This window comes from Lathyrus oleraceus, chromosome 3 (assembly GCF_024323335.1).
Source record: "Lathyrus oleraceus cultivar Zhongwan6 chromosome 3, CAAS_Psat_ZW6_1.0, whole genome shotgun sequence".
Classification (NCBI taxonomy): domain Eukaryota; kingdom Viridiplantae; phylum Streptophyta; class Magnoliopsida; order Fabales; family Fabaceae; genus Lathyrus; species Lathyrus oleraceus.
The window spans coordinates 241,044,880-241,072,778 of NC_066581.1; the positions used below are offsets into that span (position 1 = coordinate 241,044,880).

General features: G+C 32.7%; 3 protein-coding genes across 4 annotated transcripts; all 3 read right to left on the reverse strand.

Annotated features, from left to right (window-relative positions):
- Positions 1 to 1,201: 1,201 nt before the first annotated feature.
- LOC127126607 (BTB/POZ and MATH domain-containing protein 4) lies at positions 1,202 to 9,281 on the reverse strand. Of its 2 annotated transcripts, none has more exons than XM_051055558.1 (4): positions 8,773 to 9,277; positions 7,394 to 7,739; positions 6,961 to 7,240; positions 1,202 to 1,729 (listed from the first exon to the last, which is right to left on the reverse strand). In XM_051055558.1, the coding sequence occupies exons 1-4, from the start codon at positions 9,195 to 9,197 to the stop codon at positions 1,458 to 1,460; spliced, it is 1,323 nt and encodes a 440-aa protein (XP_050911515.1). In that variant the 5' UTR covers positions 9,198 to 9,277; the 3' UTR covers positions 1,202 to 1,457. The 2 variants fall into 2 exon arrangements, with proteins under 2 accessions (XP_050911515.1, XP_050911516.1); XM_051055559.1 differs by lacking the exon at positions 1,202 to 1,729 and adding an exon at positions 2,240 to 2,563 and having other exon boundaries at positions 8,773 to 9,281.
- A 1,752-nt stretch (positions 9,282 to 11,033) lies between these two features.
- LOC127130646 (protein FAR1-RELATED SEQUENCE 5-like) lies at positions 11,034 to 11,603 on the reverse strand. The gene has a single exon (XM_051059619.1). It carries the CDS (start codon positions 11,601 to 11,603, stop codon positions 11,034 to 11,036), a length of 570 nt encoding a protein of 189 aa, XP_050915576.1.
- Positions 11,604 to 24,525: 12,922 nt separating this feature from the next.
- On the reverse strand, positions 24,526 to 27,840 carry LOC127126608 (uncharacterized). Its single transcript, XM_051055560.1, has 3 exons — positions 27,302 to 27,840; positions 27,038 to 27,167; positions 24,526 to 25,176 (listed from the first exon to the last, which is right to left on the reverse strand). The coding sequence occupies exons 1-3, from the start codon at positions 27,740 to 27,742 to the stop codon at positions 24,950 to 24,952; spliced, it is 798 nt and encodes a 265-aa protein (XP_050911517.1). The 5' UTR covers positions 27,743 to 27,840; the 3' UTR covers positions 24,526 to 24,949.
- Between the last annotated feature and the right edge of the window lie 59 nt (positions 27,841 to 27,899).

The window sequence follows — 27,899 nt, forward strand, 5'->3', positions numbered from 1 at the left end:
GTTTTAATAAAATAAATAATATGTTTTATGTTGTGATGCGATAAGTGTTATGTTGTAAGAAATGTAAACTCTTCTACATGTTGTACTCTGATAATTTATTTAAATATGTCGTTTGGGTAGAAGGGTGTTACAGTCGCCCTCCAACAACTCAAACACAACACAACTACTCTGGCATGGGTCATGAACTCAGCTATGGCGGTACCCCTTCGATGCATACACAAGACTGCACTGATTTGTCTGACTATCTGAGATAATCTCCTGCAGTTGGTGGTGATGTTCCTGGACCCTCAGATACTCAAACACCCGGGATGAATCATCAACGTGGATTAGAACCACGAGTTCGGGTAGCTAGGGGATATGGGACCGGATGTCGATTAAGTAATCCTGATCATCAACATTAGTCTTTTTTGTGTAAACGCGTATTAATATTAATATGAATTGGTCTGATTTCGACTTTGTCTATCATGTAGAATATATTTTTTTTAAATTATAAAACACACACGGGTGTCAATTTAATTGACGCCTCCCGTAAAGTTTAACACATAGGCGTCAATTGGATTGTCAACAAAAGGAACACTAGCCAATCCAATTGACACCTTCTCTCTAAGTTTAAGAGCAGAGGTCAATTGGTCTGACGCCTCCTCTAAAAAGTGGTGTAGATTGATTTTTTTTTTTAAATCAAGATTATTTTGAATTTTTTTTTGAAAATAGGACTATTTGGATAAAAAAATCGATAGTGGCTTATCCAATTATTAAAATTATATGTCATACTAAGAATACTTATCCAAAATGTGTTGTTAATTACTTAATATTTTAAATAGAGAATCAAAAGCCTAATATTTTTAACTAATACGTAATGAATTTTTTGTTGTGATTCAAATTTCTTTTATTCCGGTTTAGCTCAAATATTGTTTTGTCAATTATGCAGGTAGTGTTCCACACGCAATTGCTGACTTAAATAGAAATGATTTTAGATTTCTAATCACCAAATATTGATGCAAGTGTTTTCAACCTTTGGATATAGAAAATAATGCACATAAATCAAGTTTGCAGATTAGTATAAAGAACAAATCCAAGGTAGTAACTGAAGAAATAAAACAAGTGTCATATAACACTGAACATTGGCTACCTCAATAAATTTTACAGCGTGAAAATAAATATTCTTCAAGAAATGCTACCAGTAAAGCAAGACCAGTTAATATGATGCAACAGACAAGACAAGACAAGCTTCCATACAATGTCAACTTATTTCTACAACTCAATTCGTGTAATCATATAATCAATAATCAAAAGAGAAAAAACAGCACGACGGTCATGTTACAATGGTGGCTGTATCTCAGCCTCCTTTCTTTACATTGTTTTGCACTCCACTCCCCCTTCTCCATTCAAATACGGGGTTATTAATGTAGTTTAATCTATACCTGAGCCTAACTAACAAGGAATCGTACCTTACTTCATCAAGCTTCTTGCCCTGGACTCCTATCATTGTTAACACCGTCAGAAAGGTTAACCCATAAGCTCTGACCTCTTTCAACTCCGTTTTCCCAGGTTTGTTGTCTTACGCTTCTATCATTAGTCTCACCGCCATCGGAAACCTGGGCCCACACACTTCGGCATTTTCCTTCTCCGCTAAATTCCTCTTCCCCTCCTGCAACTGTCTTAAGCAGTTCTGATTGCAGCAACGGACAGTTTTCCTTTAGATACTCAAAACCATCAGACTGCATCACAGCTGCAGCAAACAGAATAAAGACATGATATTAGAATCAACTGTTATGCAACTGATACACGTCAGCCAGTTAGTTACAATCTCTTAGAGCTGTTGCATCTAACTGTGTTAGACAGTTTAGTTGCGGTTAGTTACAAGGTTAGGCTACTGTACATTGTTTCTACATCTTAAGAACTTAAGACTTGAATATAAACATCTTACGAATTTACGACTCAAATATAAACATCTTAAAAATGCTTAACAGCAGCGCACAAATTCTTGATGATGGAAACATGACCTAGGCATACTGGCAAACACATTTTTGGAGACATTTAAAAGCTAACACCCATATCACAATTGAAGAGCCCAAGGCCTGAATCAAGTTCTTCAGGAAATTCTATTTCCCAGAAATAGCACAAAAGTCCTGAAGCTAAAAGCATGGACCATGTTTCCATAATTTGACTCATCTATACAGTTGTAAGGGTCAGGAGAGCGGTACCATGTGAAAGCCAACATCAAGCCGCACTACTCTAATGAAAACCTTGAAGTCAAATTTAGTATTTTGGTTGTCGGTGATTCAATTCTATTGGATAAATACCAATGAAGCCTTTACTACTGTTTTAAAATATTTTTGCCAACATTTGGGCATTTGACAAAAGCAGTGTGGTAACTTCACTTGGGTACAATCCCATCCTTGCATCACTGCACCATTACAGCATACAACCCAAGCAGATCCATGCAATCCAACTTTTTCTCCAGTTCCTTCTTTGTGTGATTAATGGTTCTTCATGTGAGCTTAGAACTCCCAAATAATAACTTTATCTTTGCTCCCATGCCCAAGCTACATGCAGAGCAATTCTGAGGCTCCCATGCAAAAGTAACACTAATTGTAAGATTTTAAAAAATTCATAAATCCCAAATAGAAGCATATCAATTCATATATATGCATATAAAATAGCATAAGTAAAAACCTTAAATCACACTTGAAATGAAACAGAAGAAGGACTAGGTAGAAGAAGAAGAAGAAGAAACTGTGGCGTGAAAAGCAGGGAAACAAGAGAAACAATGCAAGTGAGAGTTTTAATTGAGATGTTACTGGCTCTTCCAATGTTATAGGAGAAATGTTGCAGGGGAAAGTGGGAAACTTTGGAAAGATACATAAATCCTCAATTTACTGCAGTTATTGTGCATGTTTTCATTAAAAATGAACATACTTCCTATATATAAAACTAAATAAAAACTCATTTCTATTCGGCGTATTGACTTGACCTACAAAAAAAACATCTTCCAATCTGAGTGACAAAACAGGTCTTCTACTGACCCACAATCAGAATCACACCCTCTTCCCCAACAACGACCAGAATCGCAAAAGCATTTAGAAGTTCGTTAATTATACGATTCCACGATTAATAGTGGCAATCCCACAAAATTACGATTATGGGTATACTCACAATCATTGAGGGCAAGCATAGTCACAAAATTGTACAATTCGTATCAGGATTTTAACTGCCATGATGATTCAGATTTGTTGTCCAACTTTCTCACACTACCATGCCACCGCTATCTTGTCTTCAGTTTTATATCCAAATGTGTCCCTTTGTTGTCCCTCCAACAGCAATGGCGATTTCTGCCACCTGTTCCTCCAGCACACATTGATGTGTAGCCATTTTTCTATAAAGGGGGAGCTTGGCTGCCAAATTTACCGCATCACCTATGAGTATGACAGCCAGCTCTGGTACCAAGTTGTTACGTGTCTTCAAGTAAGACCTAGTCACAGGTCTCCGACACGGAAAAAATTTGTTTGCTGCCTATAATGAAATCTAGAAAAAGAACGGGATAGTATATTCGTCCTCAACAAAATCTTCCATATAATACTCAAATTGGGGTCATAATTTGATTTCCGTTTCATTGAGAAATGCACACCATTTAAAAGTCTCTCCCTAATAAAGAAATCCTTGATTGGTAGAACCTTGACTAATCAATAAAACAGATACCAAATTTTAGAGACAACTAAGGATTCTGCTTTATAAAAATCCTAACCAGTAAAGGAAGCATTATAAACAAAAGAAACAGAAATCAAATCAAATCAAATTGCCGGGCCAAATTTATTGGTGATGTCTTTCCCTCACAAAAAAGAATCCACATCAGATCTCTATTATGAGTGCAGAGTGTGGGGCTTTGTTAAGATCCCAGATCAACTAAATGGCCAAATAATCCTTATAAGACTTTGGAAATCCTCATCTCTTTAGCAAATTTTTGGAGTTGAGTAAAGTCTAAGCACAAATTTTGAAAGTTCGCCAAATTTTAAAAGTTCATTGGCAAACAATTTGGGCAACCCTTGCGACTTCAGTGTAAAGCAAAGAAAGAAGTTTTAGCTTTGTTTTGCAAGTTATTAGGGTAAAGGCATCAAGCTTTATTGCTGATGTCTTTACCCTAGTCAAATCATCAAGTTTTATTGCTGATGTCTTTACCCTAGTCAAATCATCAAGCTTTATTGCTGATGTCTTTCCCTCACAAAAAATAATCCACATCAGATCTCTATTATGAGTGCAGAGTGTGGGGCTTTGTTAAGATCCCAGATCAACTAAATGGCCAAATAATCCTTATAAGACTTTGGAAATCCTTATCTCTTTAGCAAATTTTTGGAGTTGAGTAAAGTCTAAGCACAAATTTTAAAAGTTCGCCAAATTTTAAAAGTTCACTGGCAAACAATTTGGGCAACCCTTGTGACTTCAGTGTAAAGCAAAGAAAGAAGTTTTAGCTTTGTTTTGCAAGTTATTAGGGTAAAGGCATGACTATTGTGTGCCGACCATTTTCCTCGGAGTAAATTTTATTTATCACAAGACTTTTCCAGTTACATTCTTTTCTCATATTTTATTTTTATTTTGTTGGCACCCTTTATATAATTTGTCATTTACTCTTTGCCTGTATATTAGACATGCAAATAATTATTTGGTTTTAAAATTGTAGTTGAAATCAATTCCTTGTTTTATAATAAAACTTTGGCCTTTTAGGTGTGCAATAATTAAATCACCCAAAATTGAATACCTAAACTAATTTGTATAATTACTTCTCTCTTGTAATTCATAATCAAGCTTTAAAGCTTCTTGTACAATTTTGTTTGTCATCATGCAGTGAGAGAGATTGGACTACATACTCCTTTAGCTATTCTTTGAAGAGAAACAAAATGGATTTGAAAAAAGTATAGAGCATTTTGTTTATGTGCATTCCAACACTTGACTTTTGCTTATAAAAGATAAGTTGTGGGACACAATATTGTCAATTGTGGATTGAAGGAAATAACAATTTGTTCAAATTCTGTTACAGTGCTATAGCACCACTAAAATCGCTATTTGACAACATTTTGAATTAAAGAAGTATGTAGTGTATCACGTAACAATAGTGATTTGCTCAAATTTCGTTATGCTAAGCTAGTTGCTTTAGTTGGCAGAGTTATCACTTGGCAAACAATATATAGTATTGTGTCTTGATGAACTAGGCATAAAAGCTAGTTTTTTCTGGACATCGGGATTGACAGAAACAAGAAGGATTCATTTTGTATCAAATGGTAAATAATGGCATTGGGACTAATGATGTTTCTTGTGACATTCTAACATGGGTTGGGGAAAAATATGAAAATTTTGCAACATTTTTATTGAGAAAGAATATTTCCTAATATGGGCAGCGAAGATATGTATCTCAGTTTTTCTAATTTATCTTAAGATACTTATCTACTAATCTCGCCATGTATAGAAGAGAAATTAATAATGTCTATTTATAAATATTGTGCATTTATATAAATGTTTATATAGGTTTTATAAGTTTTCATTGACATGACTATACAATATTACATCTTGTGCTTTGAATTTGTTTCCATAAGTCCATATTTGTGCCAAACCATTCTTACATTGAGTATAGGTTTCCAACCTATGCATCCCACTACCAAATGGACCAAGATATGGTTGATCCACAAACACCCAGAAAGTAAAGAATGTTTGCCTCTAAGTCTACGCAAAACCTCGTGTTTCAGTTTTAAGGAGCAGTTGTCGCATTGCAATGCAAATAGTATCCGTAGCAGCTTCTAAGTAAGACTCTAGCAAAAACCCAAATATCCCCTCAACTATGCGTTCCCTCTGTTTTTCGGGACCTGTTGGTCATTTCACACTAAAATTGTTGATGATGACCAAATAGGGCTTTTGTTTTGTTTCATTTGTTCTCTCGCTGAAACAGCTTTGTCTCTCCTAAAACTTGAACAGCTCTGTCTCCCATTCTCCTCGTGCGATTTCCAAGCGTGCAAGGAGACACAACATAGAAGCAGAACACAGAAAAGGAGGAGGATGTAGAACAAATGAGGTCTAGTAGTAGTGAAGAGAGAAAACACGATGACAAGGAAGACCTTGAAAACAGTGATTCCATTTAAGGAATCAAATCAAATCAAATGTACCATGTATTTTAAATATCTTGGCAAGGTATTTTAAACTTTGAAGGCTGGAGCTTATTTGCTTTATGTTTGGTTTGAATATTGGTACCAATGAAAGTAAATTGTAATTAGTGATGTCTTTAACTTTGTGCATTCTTCTGTTATTGAGCTTTTATGTGTATGGTAGGAATTTTGTAATGTTTCCCTAGATTTTGACATAGCGGCTTCCACCGTAGCGTTTTGGGGGTTGGGGCTGCCTGCTATCCAAGATACATAGATTCAAACTCAATCAAGAACAATGTTTCTCCACATGTTCATAATATTGAGAGTTAAAAGTATATTTTCATATAACCAAGTGTGCCATAAAAAAAATGACAGTACAGTTACAGAGCATTTTCATCAGTGTGAACATGAAAAAAAAAACATTGAGTTTGTTTTAAGTATAATATATTAAGAGTGATCTGTAGTGAATCTGTTTGTTTAAGTATAGTATGTTAAAGTAAGATCTGTAAATTTTCTCAGTTTTTACATTGTTCCGGTTTGATATATAAATTTCCACATGCAAAAGGGAGGACGTAAGGGGGTTAAACTGTTAATGCATGCCAACAGCTTAAGAATTATAAGTGAAATCCTCCTAACCCGTTTATGATTGCAAACTAAGTCAATGCCATAAAGCAAACGGAAAAGATTATGCATATACCAATAATCTATTTGTTCGTCAAATAACAGGTAAAACGTTGCTGAAGAATACTCAGTTGCAGAACCAAAATAATGCCAATATATAATAAGCTTAAATGTAGCTGACTATACTTTAGTGTAAAATAAACAAACTCACCAATAAGGTTTTCAGCCGAAAATTGTAGACAGATGGACTTTAACTCCGTAGCATGATGGCGATCGGCAAGAGCCAGAATATAGGCAACAGAATCTATAGATATGTCTTTGCAAAGTACAGACTCACACATCAGCTTAAGTCTAGGCAAGTCATACTTTTCGGCAGCAGCTAATAACTTTGCTGCAAATGTTTCAGATATTGAAGGCAGAAACGATGAACCTGACATGAAGAACTCTTCATCTTCTATAAGAGCGTCTCTATAAATAAAATGAAGCAACGCCTGCCAACAATAGGATTCAAGAAACATCACATAACCAAGCAAATAATATGGAACACTTGATCAGTTAGAACATGCCTGTTTGCATAGAGCATGGAATAAAAGATAGCTGCAAAATGATGGAGGGAAAATGACACTTTAGAGGAAAAGAGCTACCTTGAAAACCTTAGGTTCCATGTCCGTAACAACAACATCACAGTCATCTTCCTCCATCCTATTGAAAAACTCAGTTTCAAATGCAGTTGACCGAGCTGCCATAACAAGTTTGTGTGCGTGAAACCTTTCACCGCCAACAGAGAAAGTAATATCAGATCCCTCCTCATTCTCTAACAGCATGCCGAAATGAGATCCAATATCAGATTCAGGAACATGTATGGTGGTCAATTTAGAACAATCTATGGACGACACAACAACACCAACAGTGCAATTTATCTTCAAGCAGTCATCCTTAAGAAAGGATGATGCCTCGAGTTGAGCACGTTTGAAAAACCGCTTATATCCCCTAACACATAAGCAATGTATCATTGGTTAGTTCATAAAGTTTACAACAAAATGGATGGAATGGCTAATTACTCCTAATTTTACAAGTATACTATATCACAACATCAAGAGTTTTTGAATGGGGTGTTAGAATAAGCAAACATCCAAGTAAAAGGATTCAAGCCATCCATTGTTCATGTTTTAAAGGAAAATCCATCAAGAATAAATACATTCCATAAGGAATTAAATCGACAGAGTAACATTACAAATCAAGAAAATAAGATAAAAAATGAAAAACAAAAAAAAAGAGTAATTCAAATCGCACACTAGTACAGTTTAAATCTCAACACCAGGTTAAAGCATTAGAATATGACTCAGCTTCTGCAGAAACAGTACAAGCAAGGATATATCATATAGACACACACCCTTGATCCAATTCAAAGTACATTGTAATCTTAACTCACTAAATTTCAAGGACATGATACATCCTAATCCTAATTGGTACAATTTAACAACAAACTGGACTTTAGAGTAACTTTTTCAAAGATTTAACAACAAACTGACTTTAGAGTAACTTTTTCAAAAATGTTAAAGTTCATAATGAATCAACCCAAAGCTTATCTTAATAAAACTACTTAAAAATAGTTTAGATAAACTTTCTCATAATCACTTATTATAAATAAAAATATTAATTTTTCAATCCTCCCCGTTACATACCGGAAGGGCCCTTCTGGTAATGTATTTTGGGGGTCTCTAAGAATATATGAGGCAGATTGAGAAATCAAAATCATGAATAAAAAGTAGGCTTTTAAGATAAAAACTTCCGCTCTGAGTTGAAATCACCCTCTGCATCTCAATTTCCCTAAAAACCCTCTCTTTTATCATCTCCATAAACATTCACATACTCATTCAGAAACTTGTTTCCATAAGTGAAAAAACCATAAAAATTAAAAGCGAATTCTAAACCCTAAACCCTAAAATCGAAACAATTCAATTGAAATTTACAAGAACGAAATCACGAAACAGAAAATAGCAAAAAAGAGAAAGAAACGAACCACATGCTGCCTCTATACTTGAGAGTATAAGGACCACTCTCAAGAGATCGATCAAAGTGACTATGAACCTTATGCTTTCCATTGGGACTCTGATCAAGCAGAGTGAGTTCAAAAAGAGCACGAACATCGGTTCCTTCGGAAGCAAGAGCAATGAAAACGGAAACATAAGCGGAATTATCCTCGGGGTTTTTACCATCGGGGTAGAAGTAAATAGCCCATTGGTAACCACCGACGGTGAAAGTTTCGCTGGCTATGTGTTTTCCAACTCCCATCCCTTTGGCAAGAGAGTATCCCTTAATTACGAACTTGTGTGAACCGTTTACGGTTTCGGTTACAGAACGAGAGCTTGTTCGGGAAGAAAGAATGCTCATGGTGTTTCTGCTACCTTCTGAGTTGTTGATGTTGTTGTTGTTGTTACTGTGCATCGTTTCTTGGCATGTTCTTTCTTTAGGTTTTCGTTTTTTTGAGTGAAGGGAAATTTATATTATCAATCTCTCTAGATCGTTGTAAATTTGTATTCCAATGAGGTTTTTGAGTTTCCATTTTTTTTATTTTTTTATTTTTTTACTTTTCTTGACATTTTATTTATTTATTATTTCATCATTCATTTTTACATATTCAAAAAGTTTTTAAAAAATTAATGAATGGTTGGTTTGGATAAATATGACGTGTGTTAAATCTTAATGTGTGCTGCAAAATTTTAACAATTTAATTTTGGTCATTGACATTAATGGCATGTATTAAATAAAATTGACAATGTAACCAAAATTAAACAAAAAAAGAAATGGAGGTGGCTAATAGATTTATTCTTGTCTTTATCATTTAATGATGTATAAAAAGAGATTGACCTAACTCGTAGAAGAACTAAAACAAAAAAGTATAATCTTTTTTTATTACATCTATTTTCTTTCTTAGAAGTGATGTTAATAGGTGGATGTGGAGGATACGGAATACTGTGGAGACAAAATTGGATAAAATAAAGTGACATCATCTCAATCGTTCATTTACTTTAATGATGGATCAACTTAAATAAAAAATAAAGTGAATATATCTCATCCCTTTATTGATTTTATAGATATATCATCGAATAAGCATTTAAATCAATTTTCATTTAGATTGGCCCCATTTTTTCTCAAAGACATTTTCAAACCTTCTTATTTTTCTCACAACTCCATTAAATCAATGGTAATCCTTGATTTACAATTCGTGACAACGTTCGGAGAAATCGACGACAAAGACAACCTTTGATTGTGATTCGTGACAGCTTTCGGAGAAATCTATCAGCGCACAGGAGGCGGTTGCATGTGGAACTTGTTTGATTTCTTTTGTATAATAATATTTCTGGTATGGTTTTTCTGGTTATTGAGGTAGCGCAATGTTCTGGTTTTTGCATTAGCTCATTGTTTTGGTTTGATTTCTGGTATAATGGTTTTTCTGCAACAACCCTTGATGCTTAAATTTTTTCGGAGTATTCATTGATAAATATCTCATGTGAAATTGGTTTGGTTTTTCTGATATAATGGTGGAAGTACATCACTAGTTCTTGCTTTAAAGGTGGGAGCATTCTAATTCTTACCTGTATAGCCAAAGAAGACATCATTAGTCTTGAAATTATTATGGTCTGGTTAAAAGAAGATGTGTTGCTGCTATTCTACCATATTCTTTTTTTTTTAACTCCACGGTCAATTTGTAAAAATGGAAGAGTTATTAGTTTGCATCATATTGTTTGTACATCAATGTGAAATTATTATTTTGTTTGTAACTTATGATCTTTAATGTCCAAGTTTGGCTTTAAAGTGTTTGAAAAACTGAATAATGTCCAAGTCTGGCTTTAAACAAGTTTTCAAATCTGCATTGAAGCTTTCCCTGAGTTGTGTACTTCTCATGCCAATAGTCGTTGCGTTTTTCATGTAGCATGTTGCCCAATTCTCTTTTATTTTATACAAACTTGAGATCCACTCCCTTTGTGTAAGATTATAATCATAAACCAGTTTATCCCATGCTCTTTCAAAATCAACTTCTTCTAGATATTTGTACATACAAAACTTAAGGTCTCTCAACAAGTTATAACCATTCTTCATCAAATTACCAAGATGTTTTATGCCATTTTGCACGAAATGCCAAGAACATAGACCATGATATGTTTCAAGCATTACCTTAGGCAAAGCTTTCGCCATTTCATGGTCTTGATCTGTGAAAATAGTTTGAGGTTTCTTACTTTTATGCGCCTTTAAAAATTCTGGAAACAACCATTCAAATGATTATGCAGTTTCATCATAAAGAAGCGCAACACCAAATATTACAACCCCTCTGAAATGATTAAATCCTGCAAATACAACCAAAGGCCTATATGTATTATTAGTACTACATGTAATGTCAAGAGTGACTACATCACCAAAGTATTCATAATCCATTATCATTCTTGCATCAGTCCAAAAAATATTTGTTATTTGTTCTTCAATGTCTAATTGGACTCCATGGTAAAACGATGGATTTTGTATACACTTTTGTTGAAAGTGTTGTAATAAAGTGCTTGCCTCTCCGTAAGCCATATTTCCCAATCTTTTAATGTGAAGGTAATTCTTTTGATTCACACGTGTATAACCAAGATTCTCTCTACCACCAACTTGCCTACTCATTAGCTCAAATAAAGCCTTTTGCTTGATTCCTGCATCATCTGCAAAGTTAATCTCATGAGCTTGAACTTCAGATAATTTGCATTGAGATGCAAGCATGTGGGTTGTTTCAGAAAGCTGCAACTGATGATTATGCTTATCGTTAAAATCATGAATTTCATGTTTCTTAATCTCTTTCAAGTATTTTATTCCCATATTTACAGGGCATCCTAATCTAGTTTGCAGTCAATGGTTTGTTATCAAGTGTTCTCTTTTATCGATCTTACGGACGACTTCTTTACTACACACATATCTTTCCGAAAAAACCATTCCTTCTTTACTTTTGTTAAAATATTGCGTTCGAACATTAAATCTAATTTTTCCACCATAGTTATTCCAAAATTTCCATGCCTCTTCCCAAGTATTGAATTTTTTTCTACTTCAGGTTTCAACTCAAATTCATTATCCTTGGACACCACTTCTAGTGAAACAATAGAGTCGATTGACAACCTAATAAATTGAAAGAAAATAAAGATTACAGTAGTAAAACAAGATTTTTATAACCTAAATAAATAGTATAATGAAACAATATTATAGAAACTAATAAAAATGTTACATGTTAGCTAGAGGTTGTTCTTCTATATGATTAATAGACAACTCAATATTCATTATGAAAACAAAGCACAACGATGACGATGGCGAAGCACGACAATGACAGAGCACGAAAATGAGGATCAACAAAGCATAAAGATGACGTCAACTAAAGAACCCAATAAGACGATGAAGGCAGAATGACGACGGTGTTAACCAAAAGCATATAAGGAAGATTAACAAAACACGACGTCGACGTCAACCAAAGAGCACACGATGGAGATCAATAGAGAATGACCACAATGTCAACCAAATCTTACAGGGTAACAATCAATAGAGAATGATGACGATAACGATCAACAGAGCAAGGTGGTGGCGTCGACTAAACAAAACACAATGACGATCAATGGAGCAATACAAATGGTTTGTATTAGATTAGCTGTTATGTATAAGAATATCGAAGGAGTGTTAATTTCTATTACATATTGGTGTTTAGATAATTAGTTGTTGTTACGAAAGAATAGTGAAAGGGTTTCAATATCTACTACAGAAAATAGCGAAACAGCAAAACATGAAAAGAAGAAGACGTGAAAATGGGGGGAAATGAATTAGCCTAAAACGACAATTTAGTTAAGTATTTTAATTATAGCCTTTGATCTATCATTAAAGTAAATGAACGGTTGAGATGATGCCACTTTATTTTGTCAGGTTTTTCTCCACGGGAGACAATCTGTTCTTGGAGGATACTTGTCATTTCTACGCATATCCATCAACATTAAAAAAATTAGATAAGTTATATATTATTTTTAAAGATTTAATGATGATGGAAGTGTACAAAAAATTTCCACTGTTATTCAACTTTTGCTATGTCATTAAAGTAGTTTAAAATTTTCAATTTGATTTGGCGGGATGTATGATCGTCATTGATTGACAGTATAAAATAAATTTCCACTACCCGTGCATCATCTTTAAGGGTGTAATCTGTTCGGTTTGGACTGATTTTTGATCGAAAAAAGGTTCGAATCGATGATATCTTCATCAATTTTGTTTGGTTCGGTTTTTAATATTTTTCAAAAATGGATCCAAACCAAACTAATCGGTTTGGTTTGGTTTGCTTTGGTTTGGTTTGATTTGGTTGATCGATTTACAATGTTTTTTTCAAACATTATATTCATCAATTTATTTCCACTTTGGTGTTTTTTTGGCGTATTTTATGCTATTATTTTTTAATATAATATATGTCATGTTGTCATGTAATTTATTCCATGCTCTATTTTTCAAATAAATTACAAGTTTCTCTTAATCCATATAAAATAGTGACATGATTTTCATTGCATCATGAAATGAGTTCTCTATCATAAAAGTTGATACTTGGAATTAGAAGGCCGAGAAGGAATTTGATACTTAATAAATAGAACAGAACAAAACACACATCAATTAACATGTTTCAAACCTCAAACACGCATCAAAATTATTTTGTACGAAGACTAAAAGGAATTTTGTTTAAGAAGAAACAGAAAAGATTAAAAAAATGAAAATTAACTACGAAAACTTAAACACAGAAGACGACCATAAAATATTAGAACGACGGTAGACAGAGAAACACTTGTCGTTGGCAGTGAGAGCAGCAATTCAATGAAAGCAAGTTTGCCTTATGGTTTCTACTTTTTATGTTTTCGAGTTTGGTTATATATGTATGTTTTGCTAAAAAGAAGGAAGTGTAAACAAAGATGGAGAATGGTTGGACTGATACAAAATTTGGACTGAATGATGGGTGAAATAAAACATTTAGAGTATAATTATATCAATTGATTCGGTTCATCGGTTCCTAAAAACTAAAACCGAGAACTGAATCAAATCACATCGATTTTCATTTGTTCGGTTTGATTTTAGAATCAAACCAAAAACAATCAGTTTTATTTCGATTTGATTTGATTTGAGTTATCGATTTAATTAGTTTTTTTATGATCCTCTTACACCCCCAAATTTTCTCTATTTTTAAATAACATAACATTAGTATTTTACATATGTTAAAAATGATTTATGTGGACCATGATTTGTGAAAAGGAGATATATTTGTCTAGCCTTTGAGGTAGATATATAAATTCATCTTTGATTTATTGGAATGTGCGGAGTTTTAAGGTTATTTTCTTAGACTTTACTAGTTTGACCAGGCTCCATCAATGATCGTGGTGGATGACTCATATTTAAGGAACTATCCTGATGTGGCGAGCACATGATATAACTTGTTAAGTCCCATTTATAGGGATGACTATTGTACTCATCCTCGGGGGTACCCGTAAAACTTATCTACAACGAGTATGATAAAAACTCGCAAAATGATAAAAAAATTCTTGTGAATTGGATTCACTTTTCTTGCAGATCTTAAAAATGGTCTCTTCATAAGTGAAACAAGTGTTGTGTATGATTTTCGTGAAATCGAACTAACTCATATTTACCTTCTTCCACTCGTTTGAAAATAACATTTGCATTGCATCCTTTTCTTGTAAGACTCATTCTTGATACTAGATTCACTCTGCTCCTTTTCATTTGTCTTCATTTGCAAATAAGCTTCTTTTGAGCAAACAAAGTACTTCCAACGCTTCACGCTGTTTTTATCTTTAGTTTCTGATGATGAATGCACACTAAATCCAACATGATATGCATATTTTTTGTAAAATTCTCCACATTATTCAATATATCAAATACTTGTCCAATCTTAGGCTTTAACTCATCATCGCAATCTGGCACCCATTCATTTTCCTAAAAATCACAAAATAATATAATGATATCAAATATATTTACATTAATAACATTTAATCGTTTGTTCAGATCATATGCTTTTACTGTAAGAGAATCATTTATTTTGCTTACCAATTTCTAGTGAGAGACTTCTAATATAATTCGATGAAGCTTGAGTAGAGTTATGAGAAGTTGTCTTCAGAATTTGGTGATACTTTAAATTTCTTGGAGTATCGGGTTCGGAGACTAACATAAACTTGTAGTCAGAGCTTTATCATAGTTTGTCAGGATGGTTTTTGTTTATAAATGTCGACTTGATAGTCTTGAAGTTTAACTTGATTTAAACATATCTTTGAATTCTTTCTTTTGTTCAACATGTGTTTTCTATTCGTAATCAACTTTCAACTTTCATCAGACTTTGTATACTTTCAGATTGACTTCTTCAAATGCATAACTTTCTTCAGAGTATAGCTTTGATAATTTGATGTCATTCATACCTTACTTCAAACTTTTCTTTGATTTGAAGTTTGTTTCCCATTAGGATTTGCTTTCTTCCGAGTTGACTATCATAGTTGACTTTTTTAGAGTCTTCAATTATCAGAGTTGACATCAGACTTATCATTAGAAGTTTCTTGACTAAAATCTGCTTGATTAAGTATTTTTTCATTTTAGATTATGTTCTAGCCCTTGAGCTTCTGCACACTTAACAAAATAGTTAGTGCATAAAATTGCTCTTTTATACTTTGTTATTATAAAAACATAAAGGTATGTAGAACCAAAATTGTTCTTACAATCTCCCCATTTTTTGATGATGACAAATAAATGTATATTGATGAACAATTTTTACTTTGATAATCATGTTTATAAAATATCAGAGTTAGGTTTGTAAGATCCCCCTGAATTTTATACTTTCAAAATCATTTCTTAAACTTAAATCTACAGATTGAGGTTTGCAAGCTCCCCCTGAACTTAAGATTCAAAATAATTTTATTCCAATGAAAGTTCAAATCAGATAATCATATTTATAAAACTTAAGAGATAGGTTTATAAACTTCCCCTGAGTTATATACTTTCAAAATTATTTCTTCAACTTAAATCTACAAAGTGAGGTTTGCAAGCTCCCAATGAGTTTAAGATTCAAAATAATTTTGGTTTTCATGAAGATTCAAATCAATAAATATGCTAAAAGATTCAGAGTAAGGTTCGCAAGCTTTCTATGGGTATTTTAGAGTCAAAATTATTTATCTCTAAGTACCGAGTGAGGTTTGCAGTCTCTCTCTAAGTACAAGATTTAGAATTTTGATTCCACAAAATTATTTTATTAAAATACTTTCTCATCAGAGTTGATAGATTAAATTCTTCAGAGTAATTATTCTTGACCTCTTCAAAATGTTAATGTTAATACATTCTTTATATCATTTCTCTTATCCCTTTTGCTTAATGTTTGGTATATTATCAACTGAATAAAAATGATCAAAAGTATTACTCTTCTCCCCCTTTCTCGTCATAAAAAAGAATCATAGAATGATCAAGAAAATTAAAATAAGGACAAAGAAAATAAAATATCCATTGATAGAGAAAATTATACAAAGTATTTAGAGGGAAGACCAAACAACACGGAGAAACCCCAAAGAATAAAAGTTACAAGAACTATTATCTAAAGGACTTTTCCTAAGGGTCGCGCTTCCTTTTCTTCTGAGTCCCCAAGCCTATAACACCTACCGACTTATTTCTCCAGGAGGCCTCAAGTGCTTCAATTTGATCTGTCATTTGTACTTTCTTAACTATCCCTTTTTGAACAAACAGTTCAGAGAGAACTCTCCCAAAAGGAATGAAGTAAAACACACCCTCACGAGAGGTGAAGATTTTCTCTTTCAGATTATTAAAGATAGTAAGAGGTATATTTACCTTTACCCTTGAAGTGAGGAAGTAGATAAGATGTTTGTCATCCATAAACAAGAAGGGTGAATTCTGATCCCATGGTAAAACATTTATGATACATAACTGATACCACAAACTTGCCGCATGAGTTAAATCAAAAGCTTTGGAAGGGTTTCTAAAACTTTTGGTGATGATGAGAATGTCTTTGCGAAAGGTGAGGTTGGTTCAGTGGCACTCAATATCGACACCATCTTCTTCATGCTAAATGATATAAGCAATAAGTGAAGGAGTGATGGCAATATGAGTGTTTAAGATAATAGACTAGATTTCCTTAACATTATCATCATTAAAATGAATCGCAACATTCACCCAAAAGCTTTTCACTAGACTGGGAAAGACTAGAGCAGGGTGCATGTCAAAATAGTTCCCCCATCGTTGAGAGGTAACAAGATTTTGAATGTTGAACCCTATGGATTTTAACTCTTCAAAATTCACAACTTGTTATAGGATAGTAACAAAGTGAGTTTCATCACCTGTGAAGGTTTTGAAGGAAGCCATTTTAGGAGATATGTGCAAAGAGAAGATGAGAGTAAAATGAAAAGAAGGAGTGGTATGATAAGAAACAAAACAAGACTATGTTTAAATAGAGGTTAGGGAGAGGACGAGTGGAGTTTTCTGAAAAGACTCAATGATCATAGAGAAACGAGAGGGAACGCAACTAACATGAAGAAAACTGAAAAGACTTGAATCAACACAAAACGTCTGAGTATGGATGATCATTGCTATTCTAATTAATTAATGACGTATGGGGCGCCAAAGCATGATTTCGTTTTCCCAATAAAAATAATTATTATCCAAAGGTACTTCAAGCATTTTTGACAGCTTGGAAGATAATGAGATAACTTGTCACATATCTTTAGTCACACAAAAGTACTCAAGAATAAACATAAAGAGCTATCAAGGGAAAATGAATGTTACTCTTATTAAGCTAATGAACTTCTAGTCCATAGGTTTTGAGGACTTGAGTGTTGCATCTAGATTTTAATCACTTTTACCTTTCATTATGTGATTGTTTCTCTTACTGTTGGAATTGAGCCAAGAATTTACGCATTCTAAGAATTTTCTTCAAACGTTTAAATGGAGTATTGTACGACGATTGTTTTTACATTGGTGTCATAGGAACACATTTGATTACTTTAACTTCGGAGTTCATATGACATGAGTTCCCATATGCATTCTGGATTAGATAACATTCTGACTCTACTCAAGTATCCTTAGTGTTTAATGGAATGATGTTAGCATCATATTCTGAACACTTCTGCATTCAGCAATTTTCCGAATCTCTTTCTTCAGATTCTTTGCCTTCAGAGTCTGACAGGCAGTCCATCAACTCTGCAAATTTTTCAACTAGCTTTGACTTTTCAGAGCCAAGATTATCAACAAAATTAAACATTAATGAAATCATTCTCAATATTGGTTTTAGTGTTAGCTTTTGTGTAGACTTTTGACCATTCAGAGTATCTTAACATGATACACTCTTGAAAACCAAACTTGTTTAATTTCTTGTTAAAATAAAATAAGTGAAAGATGTTAACCTATTTGATACAGAAAATAGGTTTTTTGCTTTAAAATCAATTTTCATTTTAATAAGCTTTTAAAAGATCATAGAAATCAGTATGCTTATACTAAACTCTTAGCTGAAATTACTATAAAAATGTGTAGTGCGTCTTCAACACACACTTAGAGTCCATGAGAGCTTTTAAAAGAGTTTATTTCTCTAGATTATCATTTTAGATTATGAGAGCATAAATAATTTTAATCTTAATAAACTAGATTTTTCTTTTTTTTTTTGCTCACAATGGGTTTCAGAAAAATCTATATGAATCTATCTGAGTTTCAAAAGACTTTTCAGAAGTTTCTAATTCTTTTCAAGAATTTCAATTGAAGAAGAATAAAGATTTAAATGATAGTGCATTTTCTGCATCTGAATTTGTTTTCAAGGCTCTAGTTCTTTTATGCTTCTTTAGCTTCTTTTTCTGAGGAGTTAGATGCTTTTGTGCTCAGCTTCATGTTGATTTGTTCTTTGAACATAACCTTCTTTAAATTTGCTCTATGTATCCATCTGAACTTTCTTCATGTCCTTAATGAGTTCCTTTTATGGATTTTATATGTTGAACATATAACACTTCATTTATAGTGCTTATTGGATTGCTTTACTTGCTCATTTCTTTGTTGAACTTCATCTTGTTTCACATCAACACCATCAGCATCTGCAGGATGTGTGCATGTGGCTGATAAATTATCTTTTATCATTGTTGCTTGCATTGTCATAATGTGTTTCTAAAAATGGATATTTTTCTAACATGGTTAAGTGTTTGACATAACCTAGTCAATAACTGAATCAATGCTTTGATACTAATTGAAGTTGCAGGAAACACAAGAAATGAGGGGTTAAATTGGGTTTCTAGTATACCCATTTTTTGCTTCCTAAAACAAAAACAATAATAAGAACGATGATAAAAGACATAAGCATTTTATCCTGGTTCACCGTTAACTAGGCTACATCCAGCCCACCCACATGGATGATTTTCCTTAAACAAGGATTGAATTCAATAATCAAAACTGATTACAAATGCAATGACAACCTGTCACTGATTCCTTAAGAGTTTGGCCTACCTGTCCGCTTAAGAAACCTCATCTGTCATTGACTCCTTAAGATCTTGACCTACGTAGTTGCTAAAGAAGATATCACCCTCAATGACTATCCATCACTGACTTCTCAAGAGTCCGACCAACCTGGTCACTTAAGGAATATAACCAATTAGGTTACAATAATTTATGTTTACAGAGTTTTCTTCTTGATAAGCTAATAACATATAAGATGAAGATCAAATAATTACACTTAAAAGATATACAATAAAAGGTTTAAGTGTTTCTCTCTTTGATGTGTTGTCGTGTTGTAGCTTCAGCGTCTGCTAAGATTCACACACAACCAACCACATGCATGTCTGCGTTCACACATGTTCTATCCTTTCTACATTCTTCTCTCTACTCTTCTATATTCTTCTCTCCTTTTGTTTTTATTTGTTGTGTCTTCATATTATTATTCATCATAATATATAAGAGATGAATAGATCCATTGGAGGAAATATTCATAGGAGGGCAGAAAAGGAATTGACCTTAAAGTATCAGTTGTATGAAGGTCACTTCATGCGCAACTGTTGAGCGATACTTGCAGTATAGAGTTGTTGATGATTGGACGTGAGAAACTTCTTTACTTTAAAAGTAGATATGATTTTATACTTATGTCATATCAAAAAATATTGACCTTTAATTCAAATCTTCTAGTCAGAGACTTCTAGTGTAAGTGGATTGAAGCTTGAGTAGAGAGCATAATTTGTCTTCATAAGGAAATCTATTTTTGAATGTACTTTCCTTGAGTATACTACTTGTCATAATCATAGGCTTCATGTAATAGGTGAAGTGAAGATTGATCAGACTCTAGAGCCTAAATGATGTAGACTACAAAGTCTATTCATAGTGATGCTTGAAAGTACCAAAGTCCATAGTGAATGTGAACAAGAAACGCAAAAGCATTTAATAGTTTGTTCAGCTCAGATGCTTTGACTATAAGAGAACTATTTCCTTTGCTTACTAACTTCTAGTCAGAGGCTTCTAATATAATTTGATGAAGCTTAAGTAAAGTTCTTAGAAGTCGTCTTCAAAACTCAGTGATACTTTAGATTCCTTGAAGTACTGGGTTTTGAGACTAACACAAACTTGCAGTTAGAGCTTTATCAGAGTTTGTCTGGATGGTTTTTGTTCAGAAACGTTGTCTTGATAATCTTGAAGCTTGATTTGCTTTAAACACATCTTTGAATTTTTCCTTTTGTTTAACATGTGTTTTCTCTTCGTAGTCAGCTTTCAGCTTTCTTCAGACTTTATCTATGTTCAGATTGACTTCTTCAAATGCATAACTTTCTTCAGAGTCCGACTTTGATAATTTGATGTTGTTCAAACCTTGCTTCTGACTTTTCTTTGATTTTTGAATTTTGATTTCCGTTAGGATTTGCTTTCTTTTGAGTTGACTATCATAGTTGACTTCTTTAGAGTCTTCAACTATCAAAGTTGACATCAGAGTTATCATTAAAAGTTTCTTGATCAAAATATGTTTTATTCAGTATTTTTTTCATTTTAGATTCTTTTATAGCCTTTGAGCTTCTGCACACTTAACATAACAGTTAATGCATAAAGTTGTTATTTTATACTTTGTTATCATCAAAACATAAAGGTATGTAAAACCAAACTTATTCTTACATGAACTTCATGATTGTTTCAAAATTAAGGACTTAGATACTCTTAAGATTCCTTCTAAGAATAAAAGCAGCCAGATCTTCCAAAAGCATCAAGATTAATCAAAGAAATATACTTTATAACTCTTAGAAGATTCTGACCAACTTACTACCAAGCCATCTAAGAGGCTTATTGAAAGACTTTTTTTTATTTAACCACTTCTAGAACCGGCATAGCCTTTGGTTTCCAACAACTTAATATATTACCATTCCCAAATTAATTCACTTAAAAATTGTTAATCGTGTATTGAAATATTTAAAATATGTTCCAGGGACAAGTCTATTCTCTTCTTCCTTCACTTTTTTGTTATTATCTAGCTTTGCAGATTTGGACTGGATTACGGAACAACGTACAATTTAGAATGTGGAGGCATGATATATATTTTTTTGTTAAATAATTTGTCTTGTACGAAAAAAAATTATACTTATGTTAAATTAATTTCATCATCATGTCACTTTATTATATTACTTTTAAAAAAGTATGCAAATAAAATACAATTACATGTGTGATTTTTTATATATTAATAATATGCATATTAATTAAATTTTAAAACTAAATATTATAACATATATAAAATATAAATTAATATCAATGATCGATTATTAGTTTCAACAAGAGTCTAATTGCACTAAATCAAAAAATATGGTGCATATATCGTGTATAACATTTAGGCGTTGTATAATAGATTATGCATACCGTGTACTAATTATTTTTGCTTTTGAAGAGTTCAATTGTAATATAGGAAACAAATATATATATATATATATATATATATATATATATATATATATATATATATATATATATATATATATATATATATATATATAAATATATATATATATATATATATATATATATATATATATATATATATATATATATAAATATATATATATATAATATATATATAATAATGACATGAGTGACTCCGTCCTTATTGAATTACTTACTGCATTTTCAAAAAATTTATAAGAGGATATACAGTTTTTCTTGAAACATCTATACTTTATTGAAAATTTAAGAAGCAAAGTACGATTTCTAAGAAAAGTTCAAAGGCTGAATATCGGAATTTGACTAATGACTACATTATTTATTTAAGGATCTTAATAACTCTTGCACTCAGCCGATTTCGGTGTTTTATGACAACAACTCCGCTATCTATCTAGCTCGCAATTCTCGTTTCAAAAGTTTAAAACACATTGAATTCTACTGTCATGTCATTCGACAAAAGATTGAAGGTGGTTTTATCGAACCTTTTCTTATAAGTACTCAGACTCAAATGTAGATTTCTTTAACAAAGCAGCTATATAAACCTATCTTTGCGTCTCACATTTTCAAACTTAAACTACACAATTCTCATAGTTCAGCTTGTGCAAGTGTTTTACATATAGACATTATAACATAATTATCTTTATTTAATCTGCTCTAGTTAATTTGTTATTTTGTTTTCTGTTACCGCCATAACAACTTTCACTTAGGCCTTGCACATTTATAAGGCCAAGTTGTCGTTTTTTTATTTTATATATTGAGTATTCCTTCCTTCATTAAATTAAAGAATCGTTGCTTATTTCTTTCAATGATGTATACCACATGATGCATATCACATTTGTTCAACATTGTGAAAGAGGTTAAAAACCGCAAATTAAAAAACAATAGAACTTTTTAATTTTAAAATCTAGACAAATTTTTAATTTTAATCTTTCTCATATTTTAGATTGGATTCGGTGTGGTATGTTAGAGTAGTGTGTGTTCGAATTTTAATTGTTTGTTTTTTAGTCCGGATTTTAAAATCCAGTATATTTTTTTACGTTTTAATTTAGAATTTGACATATATTTGACACTTTTGGATTTTAAAAACTATTTTTAAAAGTATTTTTAAAACATCAAATATAGAGTAATGTCCTTAGAATTGCGTACATACATTTCACCACTTTAAAAGCATTACTAGTCCAATTTGTCTGCTATAGATAGATGTAACTCTAATTCTCTCTGTAATTTGACCTCTTAGATTAAATGTGTGGATCATTTAATTAAATTTGCCACTCCCTTCCTCAATTAAACTTGACATGTTCACATAACTGAATGTTATTATTTTTATATTTTTATTAATATTTTTTTTAGAATTTCTATTATATTTACTGGAAATTTAAAAAAATTATTCAAATTTTTTGATGAAAAATCAATAATTTTTAGAATCTTCTTGAAAAAAATACTAGAATTAAAAAAAAATGAATTCATAAATTTCGAAAATTTTTATTTTATACTATCAAAAATTTTGAAATTACAACACTTTTCCATATTTCCGATAGTGTTAACAATTTTTTTTCCTTATTGAATATGAAATATGAGAATTTTAAAAATCCAAAAAATAATAAGGCCGATACCAAATTTATCAAAAAATTCGGTATATCAATTTTAAAAAAATGATACAAAATTTATATCATCAATTTAAAAATGAATTACCTAAAATTTAATTCATTATCAAATTCATTCGTATTTTTTACTCAAACTTATTCATAAAAAATTTAAAAGTTATAAAAATATATAGGATACCCAATTTAGTTGATGAGGTGGCAAGTCGAATACTCAAATGTGTGGAGATGTCATGACACCAAAAAAAAAGAAAAACCATGCATGGTTGAGTTAATAGATCGACCTATTCAGAGAAATTTTGCTATCTCTAGCATGGCAATAGCGCTCCAGCCTTCAGCACTCTTATATTTCAAGCATGCAATATTCGGAGATCTAAAACATCTCAGCTATTCTGATATGATAATAAAATGGCATGCATCATTATATTTGTTTCTTATTTCTATTTTATTAAGTTGTTATTAATAGGTGAAACTATCTTCACAGTTTCTCATAATGGTACCCTCTATTCTCATAAGATTTTTTGGATAACGAAAAATAATATTGTTAGAAGAAAAATAAAAGTAAGAAGGCGCATTTTATGAAGCTTTGGCAGGAGTCACTATTCATAGGAAGGGTAAAATGTGGATCTGTGACTGGAACAGAACAGGATGAGATGAGATAGGAGGTTTGTGGCTGCAATCACAAATGTTTAGAATACTGGCTGACAAAGAAAGCCTGTGTAATTTTTATTTAATTAAAAATATATATAAAAATATTTAACACAAGCAAATTCATTAGGGATAATGGGTATAGCCCAAGTTTGGTTGATTTTGTATTAATAAGAGGCTGAACAGATGAACACGCCAAAATATGTATATCATGATCAATATAAACCTTAATCAATATAAATATTTGGCTATCTCTTCGGATAGATTTGCTTCTGCTAAGTTTCTAAGCTGCTATACTGTAAAAATAACATTATTCATGATCATACAAGGTTGGTATTTGTAACATAACTTCGATAGAGCATTGTGTAACTCAAGCTTAGCTACGAAAATTTCATCATAGGAATGTAAAATGCAAAACTGATATCGAGAACAAGACATTGCAGACTGAAATTCACAGAATTATGAAATGTTTATTTGCAAGCACAGTTGTGAAACATGAATAAAAAATAATAGTGATATCTTGGCAAAATTCAAAAACTGACACAATGTAGAAAAAAATTATAAATGACCTGTCATATTTCTAAGATTCAATCTGGAGTTATGGAGAAGAGGCCTAAATTACAATTTATTAAGGATGGGAGGGGACTCAGTGGTGACCCTCTACTTGTAATAACCCAAAACAAAACATAAACATTTCTATTGCATTCATGATCTCGCCATATCAACTTCCTATTCTCATTTGCAATATATTCTTTTATAAGCCAAAAGAAACAGCAGAAAGAGTGAACTGAAAGGTGGGAAGGAACTGAATAGGCAATGAAAAGGAAGCTTGCAAAAACCTAAGATTGGAATTCTATAGCCGTGTCCTTCACTGCAGCCAGGAATCAACTAATAAGATGACTACAAATGTTACATGTGAGCTAAAAAATGCTTCGGTGCAGCAATAGCAACCACCAAAGATGCAATAAGTAGTTACTTGGATTTCTTTGGTTGTTGTTCAGAAACCCTTTGGCCCATAATTTTACAAACAGCTTCGTCTTTGGAGTGAAGAAGTTTTAATGCAGGATGAATATTGAGATCACCCATGAGCACCTTCTGGCCCACATCTAACTCACTTAAATCCACTTCAATATAGGGGGGAATAATGTCTGCAGGGCATAGATACTTAACAGTCCTTTTGATGGTATTCAAAGAAGCACCTGCCAAAATTATAAAGTGATGAATACTACTCAGCCAAGTAAAGACTGTTGTAAGAATAAAACAAAATGCTGTTATTGTTATTACTGTAAAGATAATAATACCCATGCCATGGCGTCCATATCAGTTAGAATAGTCAGAAATGTTCAATACATAAACTCCCATTTTTAACAGAACTTATCTTCTATCCTTGTAATAATAACTAGCACAGAAGACAGTTAATAAGACAACAGACAAAATGGCATGAATCGGAACATCTCAACCTTGTCATTCCAATACAGAATAGCATTCTAAAATTCACAATAATAAAATATTCCTGAATCAAATGGGTACAATTACTAAGATGCTTGATATTGTTCTTAAGTTCAGTAAACCTTAAGTTCAGTTGGACCTCTGGAAATAACAGAAAAACATTGGAATTTAGAAACAATATAAAACTAACAGATCCACAAGTAAGAAAATAAATTAATTAAAACTTAAGGTAGATGGGAACCCAGATTTAAAAACTTACTACTACTAGATATGTATAATAGGGTAGCTCAACAAAATCAATCAAATCATAGTTGAAATTGGAATAAAAAGATATGAAGATTAGAGCTCGAAGTTATATATATTATTATACAAATTTATAAATTTTACATAAGAAACATAGAGATAGATCACTAGCACATTTTCTGAAGCACTAATGACATAGAGAACATCCATTTAATATTTGCCATGTTTACATGGTAAAATTTTGATAACTAAATCACCAATAGTAGAGAGCTTTCTTCTAAAATAATATCAATTGGAATAATAGTAAGGTTACATGATGGCTTGTAACCTGCCGGTCATGGCTTTTCAGCCGTAGAAACAGCCTCTCTGCTCATGGTAAGGTTGTGTGCACCAAACTCTCACCAAACCCCACACTTATGGAAGCCAAGTGAACTAGAGCATTCCTATTTAGAGTACACTTATTGAGGTTTACCCTATCACATAAGTACTTGTTTAAATGTTTGGAAGTGCTTATGAAAATAGTTTACAAAAACTTTACACCTTAGTTTGATAAACTCTAGAATAGTTTACATAAAGATCTTGCAGTTGCAGAGATCTCTCTCACTTCCATTTTCGATGGTAGAAAGTAGAAACGGCTGATCTAAAACAACTCATAATAAACTGTTGTTGAATAGGAGCTTAATTAAAAAAAAAATTATCCAAACACCTAAGTCTTAAACCCATCATGATAAAACAAATATTGGACATAGCACTGTACCGCATTTTGCTATCCATAGCCATATGGAACAGAGAACTAGAAACTTTTCTCATAAAACATATAACCAGTTGCACATACCATCTAGCATAAAACCCCATGAGCATAAAATTGAACCTACGCAGAAACCATAGTCTTGGTCTATTCAGTTTTGAGGTGATGCTGATCATTGAATTATAGGTAACTTTTTACACTCTGAGCACAAACTTCCTTCTCTATTGCCTCCAAAATTTAGACAGATGAGATGTGTGTTAAGTGCAATAGTGAAAAAGGGAAAGAGTTAAAAAAGCTGGAGAAGTGAACTCTAAAAGAGGTTTGACATTCAATTGACACTGATTGGAAAGATACAGATGCAAATTGTTGGTAGGTAGCAACTAACTAACAACAAGTAACTTAATAATTGTATCAACAACTAACAGCAAACAGAATTAACAAAGAAAAAACTAATCTCCTAATCATGTGAAGCAGAATATTAACCAGAAGTCCAGAACAATGATAAACCAAAAATTAAGGAAAGGTGGTATAATGCAGTGGTAAATACATCAAATTTAATTTACTTATGAAAAACAAAAGCACAAGAACAATAGTAATTTTTCTACATGTGTTGAACTAACCTTTCTTGAGTCCAGGGGAAATATCATCTCCTATGAATACAATAGGAATATCAACTTTCAACAAAGCATCTGAAGGAGCCCTTATAAATGTAACATTCAAAGGTGCATCTGTGCCAGCTTTCAAATGAATCTGTCAAATTTCCAATAAATTCCATCAATTTTATTGCGAGCACAAAATCCATTCAACGAAAATTAGTAGAGCTTCTAATTGAGTAACCTAGCCGAAATCAAAGCACAAATAATCAGGAAAACAACAACGCATACACTGCGGGGCAAAACGCGAACGTTCTCAATGACATTGTCATCGTTAGGGTTTGAATCAGAGTCGAATTGGTGGAGAACGTGTAGATGGAAGAGGCGTGAGAGGAAAAACGAGCGTCCGAGATGGTTAATGAGCTTCCTGATCTGATCGGAGCGGACGGAAATGAGGCGTTTGTTACCGCCGTGCTGGCCGTCCTCCTGCTCGAACACTATGCTCGGAACGCGACCGACTTTGCGCTCCTTGGCCGAAATGTTCTTCCCGGAATCTCTGCGGGGGATAGCGAGGATGGTCTCGTCGTACTTAGGGTCAGGTTTTGGAAAGCCTTCGAGGTAGGTGAGCGGCTCTAGGTCTGGCTCTGGGGGGTGGAGGATGGCGGCGGCGGAATGGGAGAATGGACGGCGGTGAAGGAAGGTTCTGATGAGTATGTGGCGGGGGAGATACATTGTTAAGAAGAAGGGTTTTGGGTTTTGGGTTTTGGGTGAGAAGAGTTAAGAAGAGAGGGTTATGTTATGTGCCTCTCCTGAACCATTTCTTTAGATTGTCTAGGAATTTTTTTACATATAGTTAATTAGTTCTATCTTTCTAGTCGAATTGGGTTTA

What these genes read in the sequence shown, in the direction of transcription:
- LOC127126607 (XM_051055558.1), bottom strand. Translation starts at nt 9,197, where the DNA reads ATGCACAGTAACAACAACAACAACATCAACAACTCAGAAGGTAGCAGA. An exon ending in TGGAACCTAAGGTTTTCAAG is followed by an intron (nt 7,241 to 7,393) that starts GTAGCTCTTTTC and finishes TATTGTTGGCAG; the next exon opens with GCGTTGCTTCATTTTATTTA. An exon ending in TTCGGCTGAAAACCTTATTG is followed by an intron (nt 1,730 to 6,960) that starts GTGAGTTTGTTT and finishes TGTTTGCTGCAG; the next exon opens with CTGTGATGCAGTCTGATGGT.
- LOC127130646 (XM_051059619.1), bottom strand. Translation starts at nt 11,603, where the DNA reads ATGGGAATAAAATACTTGAAAGAGATTAAGAAACATGAAATTCATGAT.
- LOC127126608 (XM_051055560.1), bottom strand. Translation starts at nt 27,742, where the DNA reads ATGTATCTCCCCCGCCACATACTCATCAGAACCTTCCTTCACCGCCGT. An exon ending in TTCGCGTTTTGCCCCGCAGT is followed by an intron (nt 27,168 to 27,301) that starts GTATGCGTTGTT and finishes GAAATTTGACAG; the next exon opens with ATTCATTTGAAAGCTGGCAC. An exon ending in TTCCCCTGGACTCAAGAAAG is followed by an intron (nt 25,177 to 27,037) that starts GTTAGTTCAACA and finishes TAATTTTGGCAG; the next exon opens with GTGCTTCTTTGAATACCATC.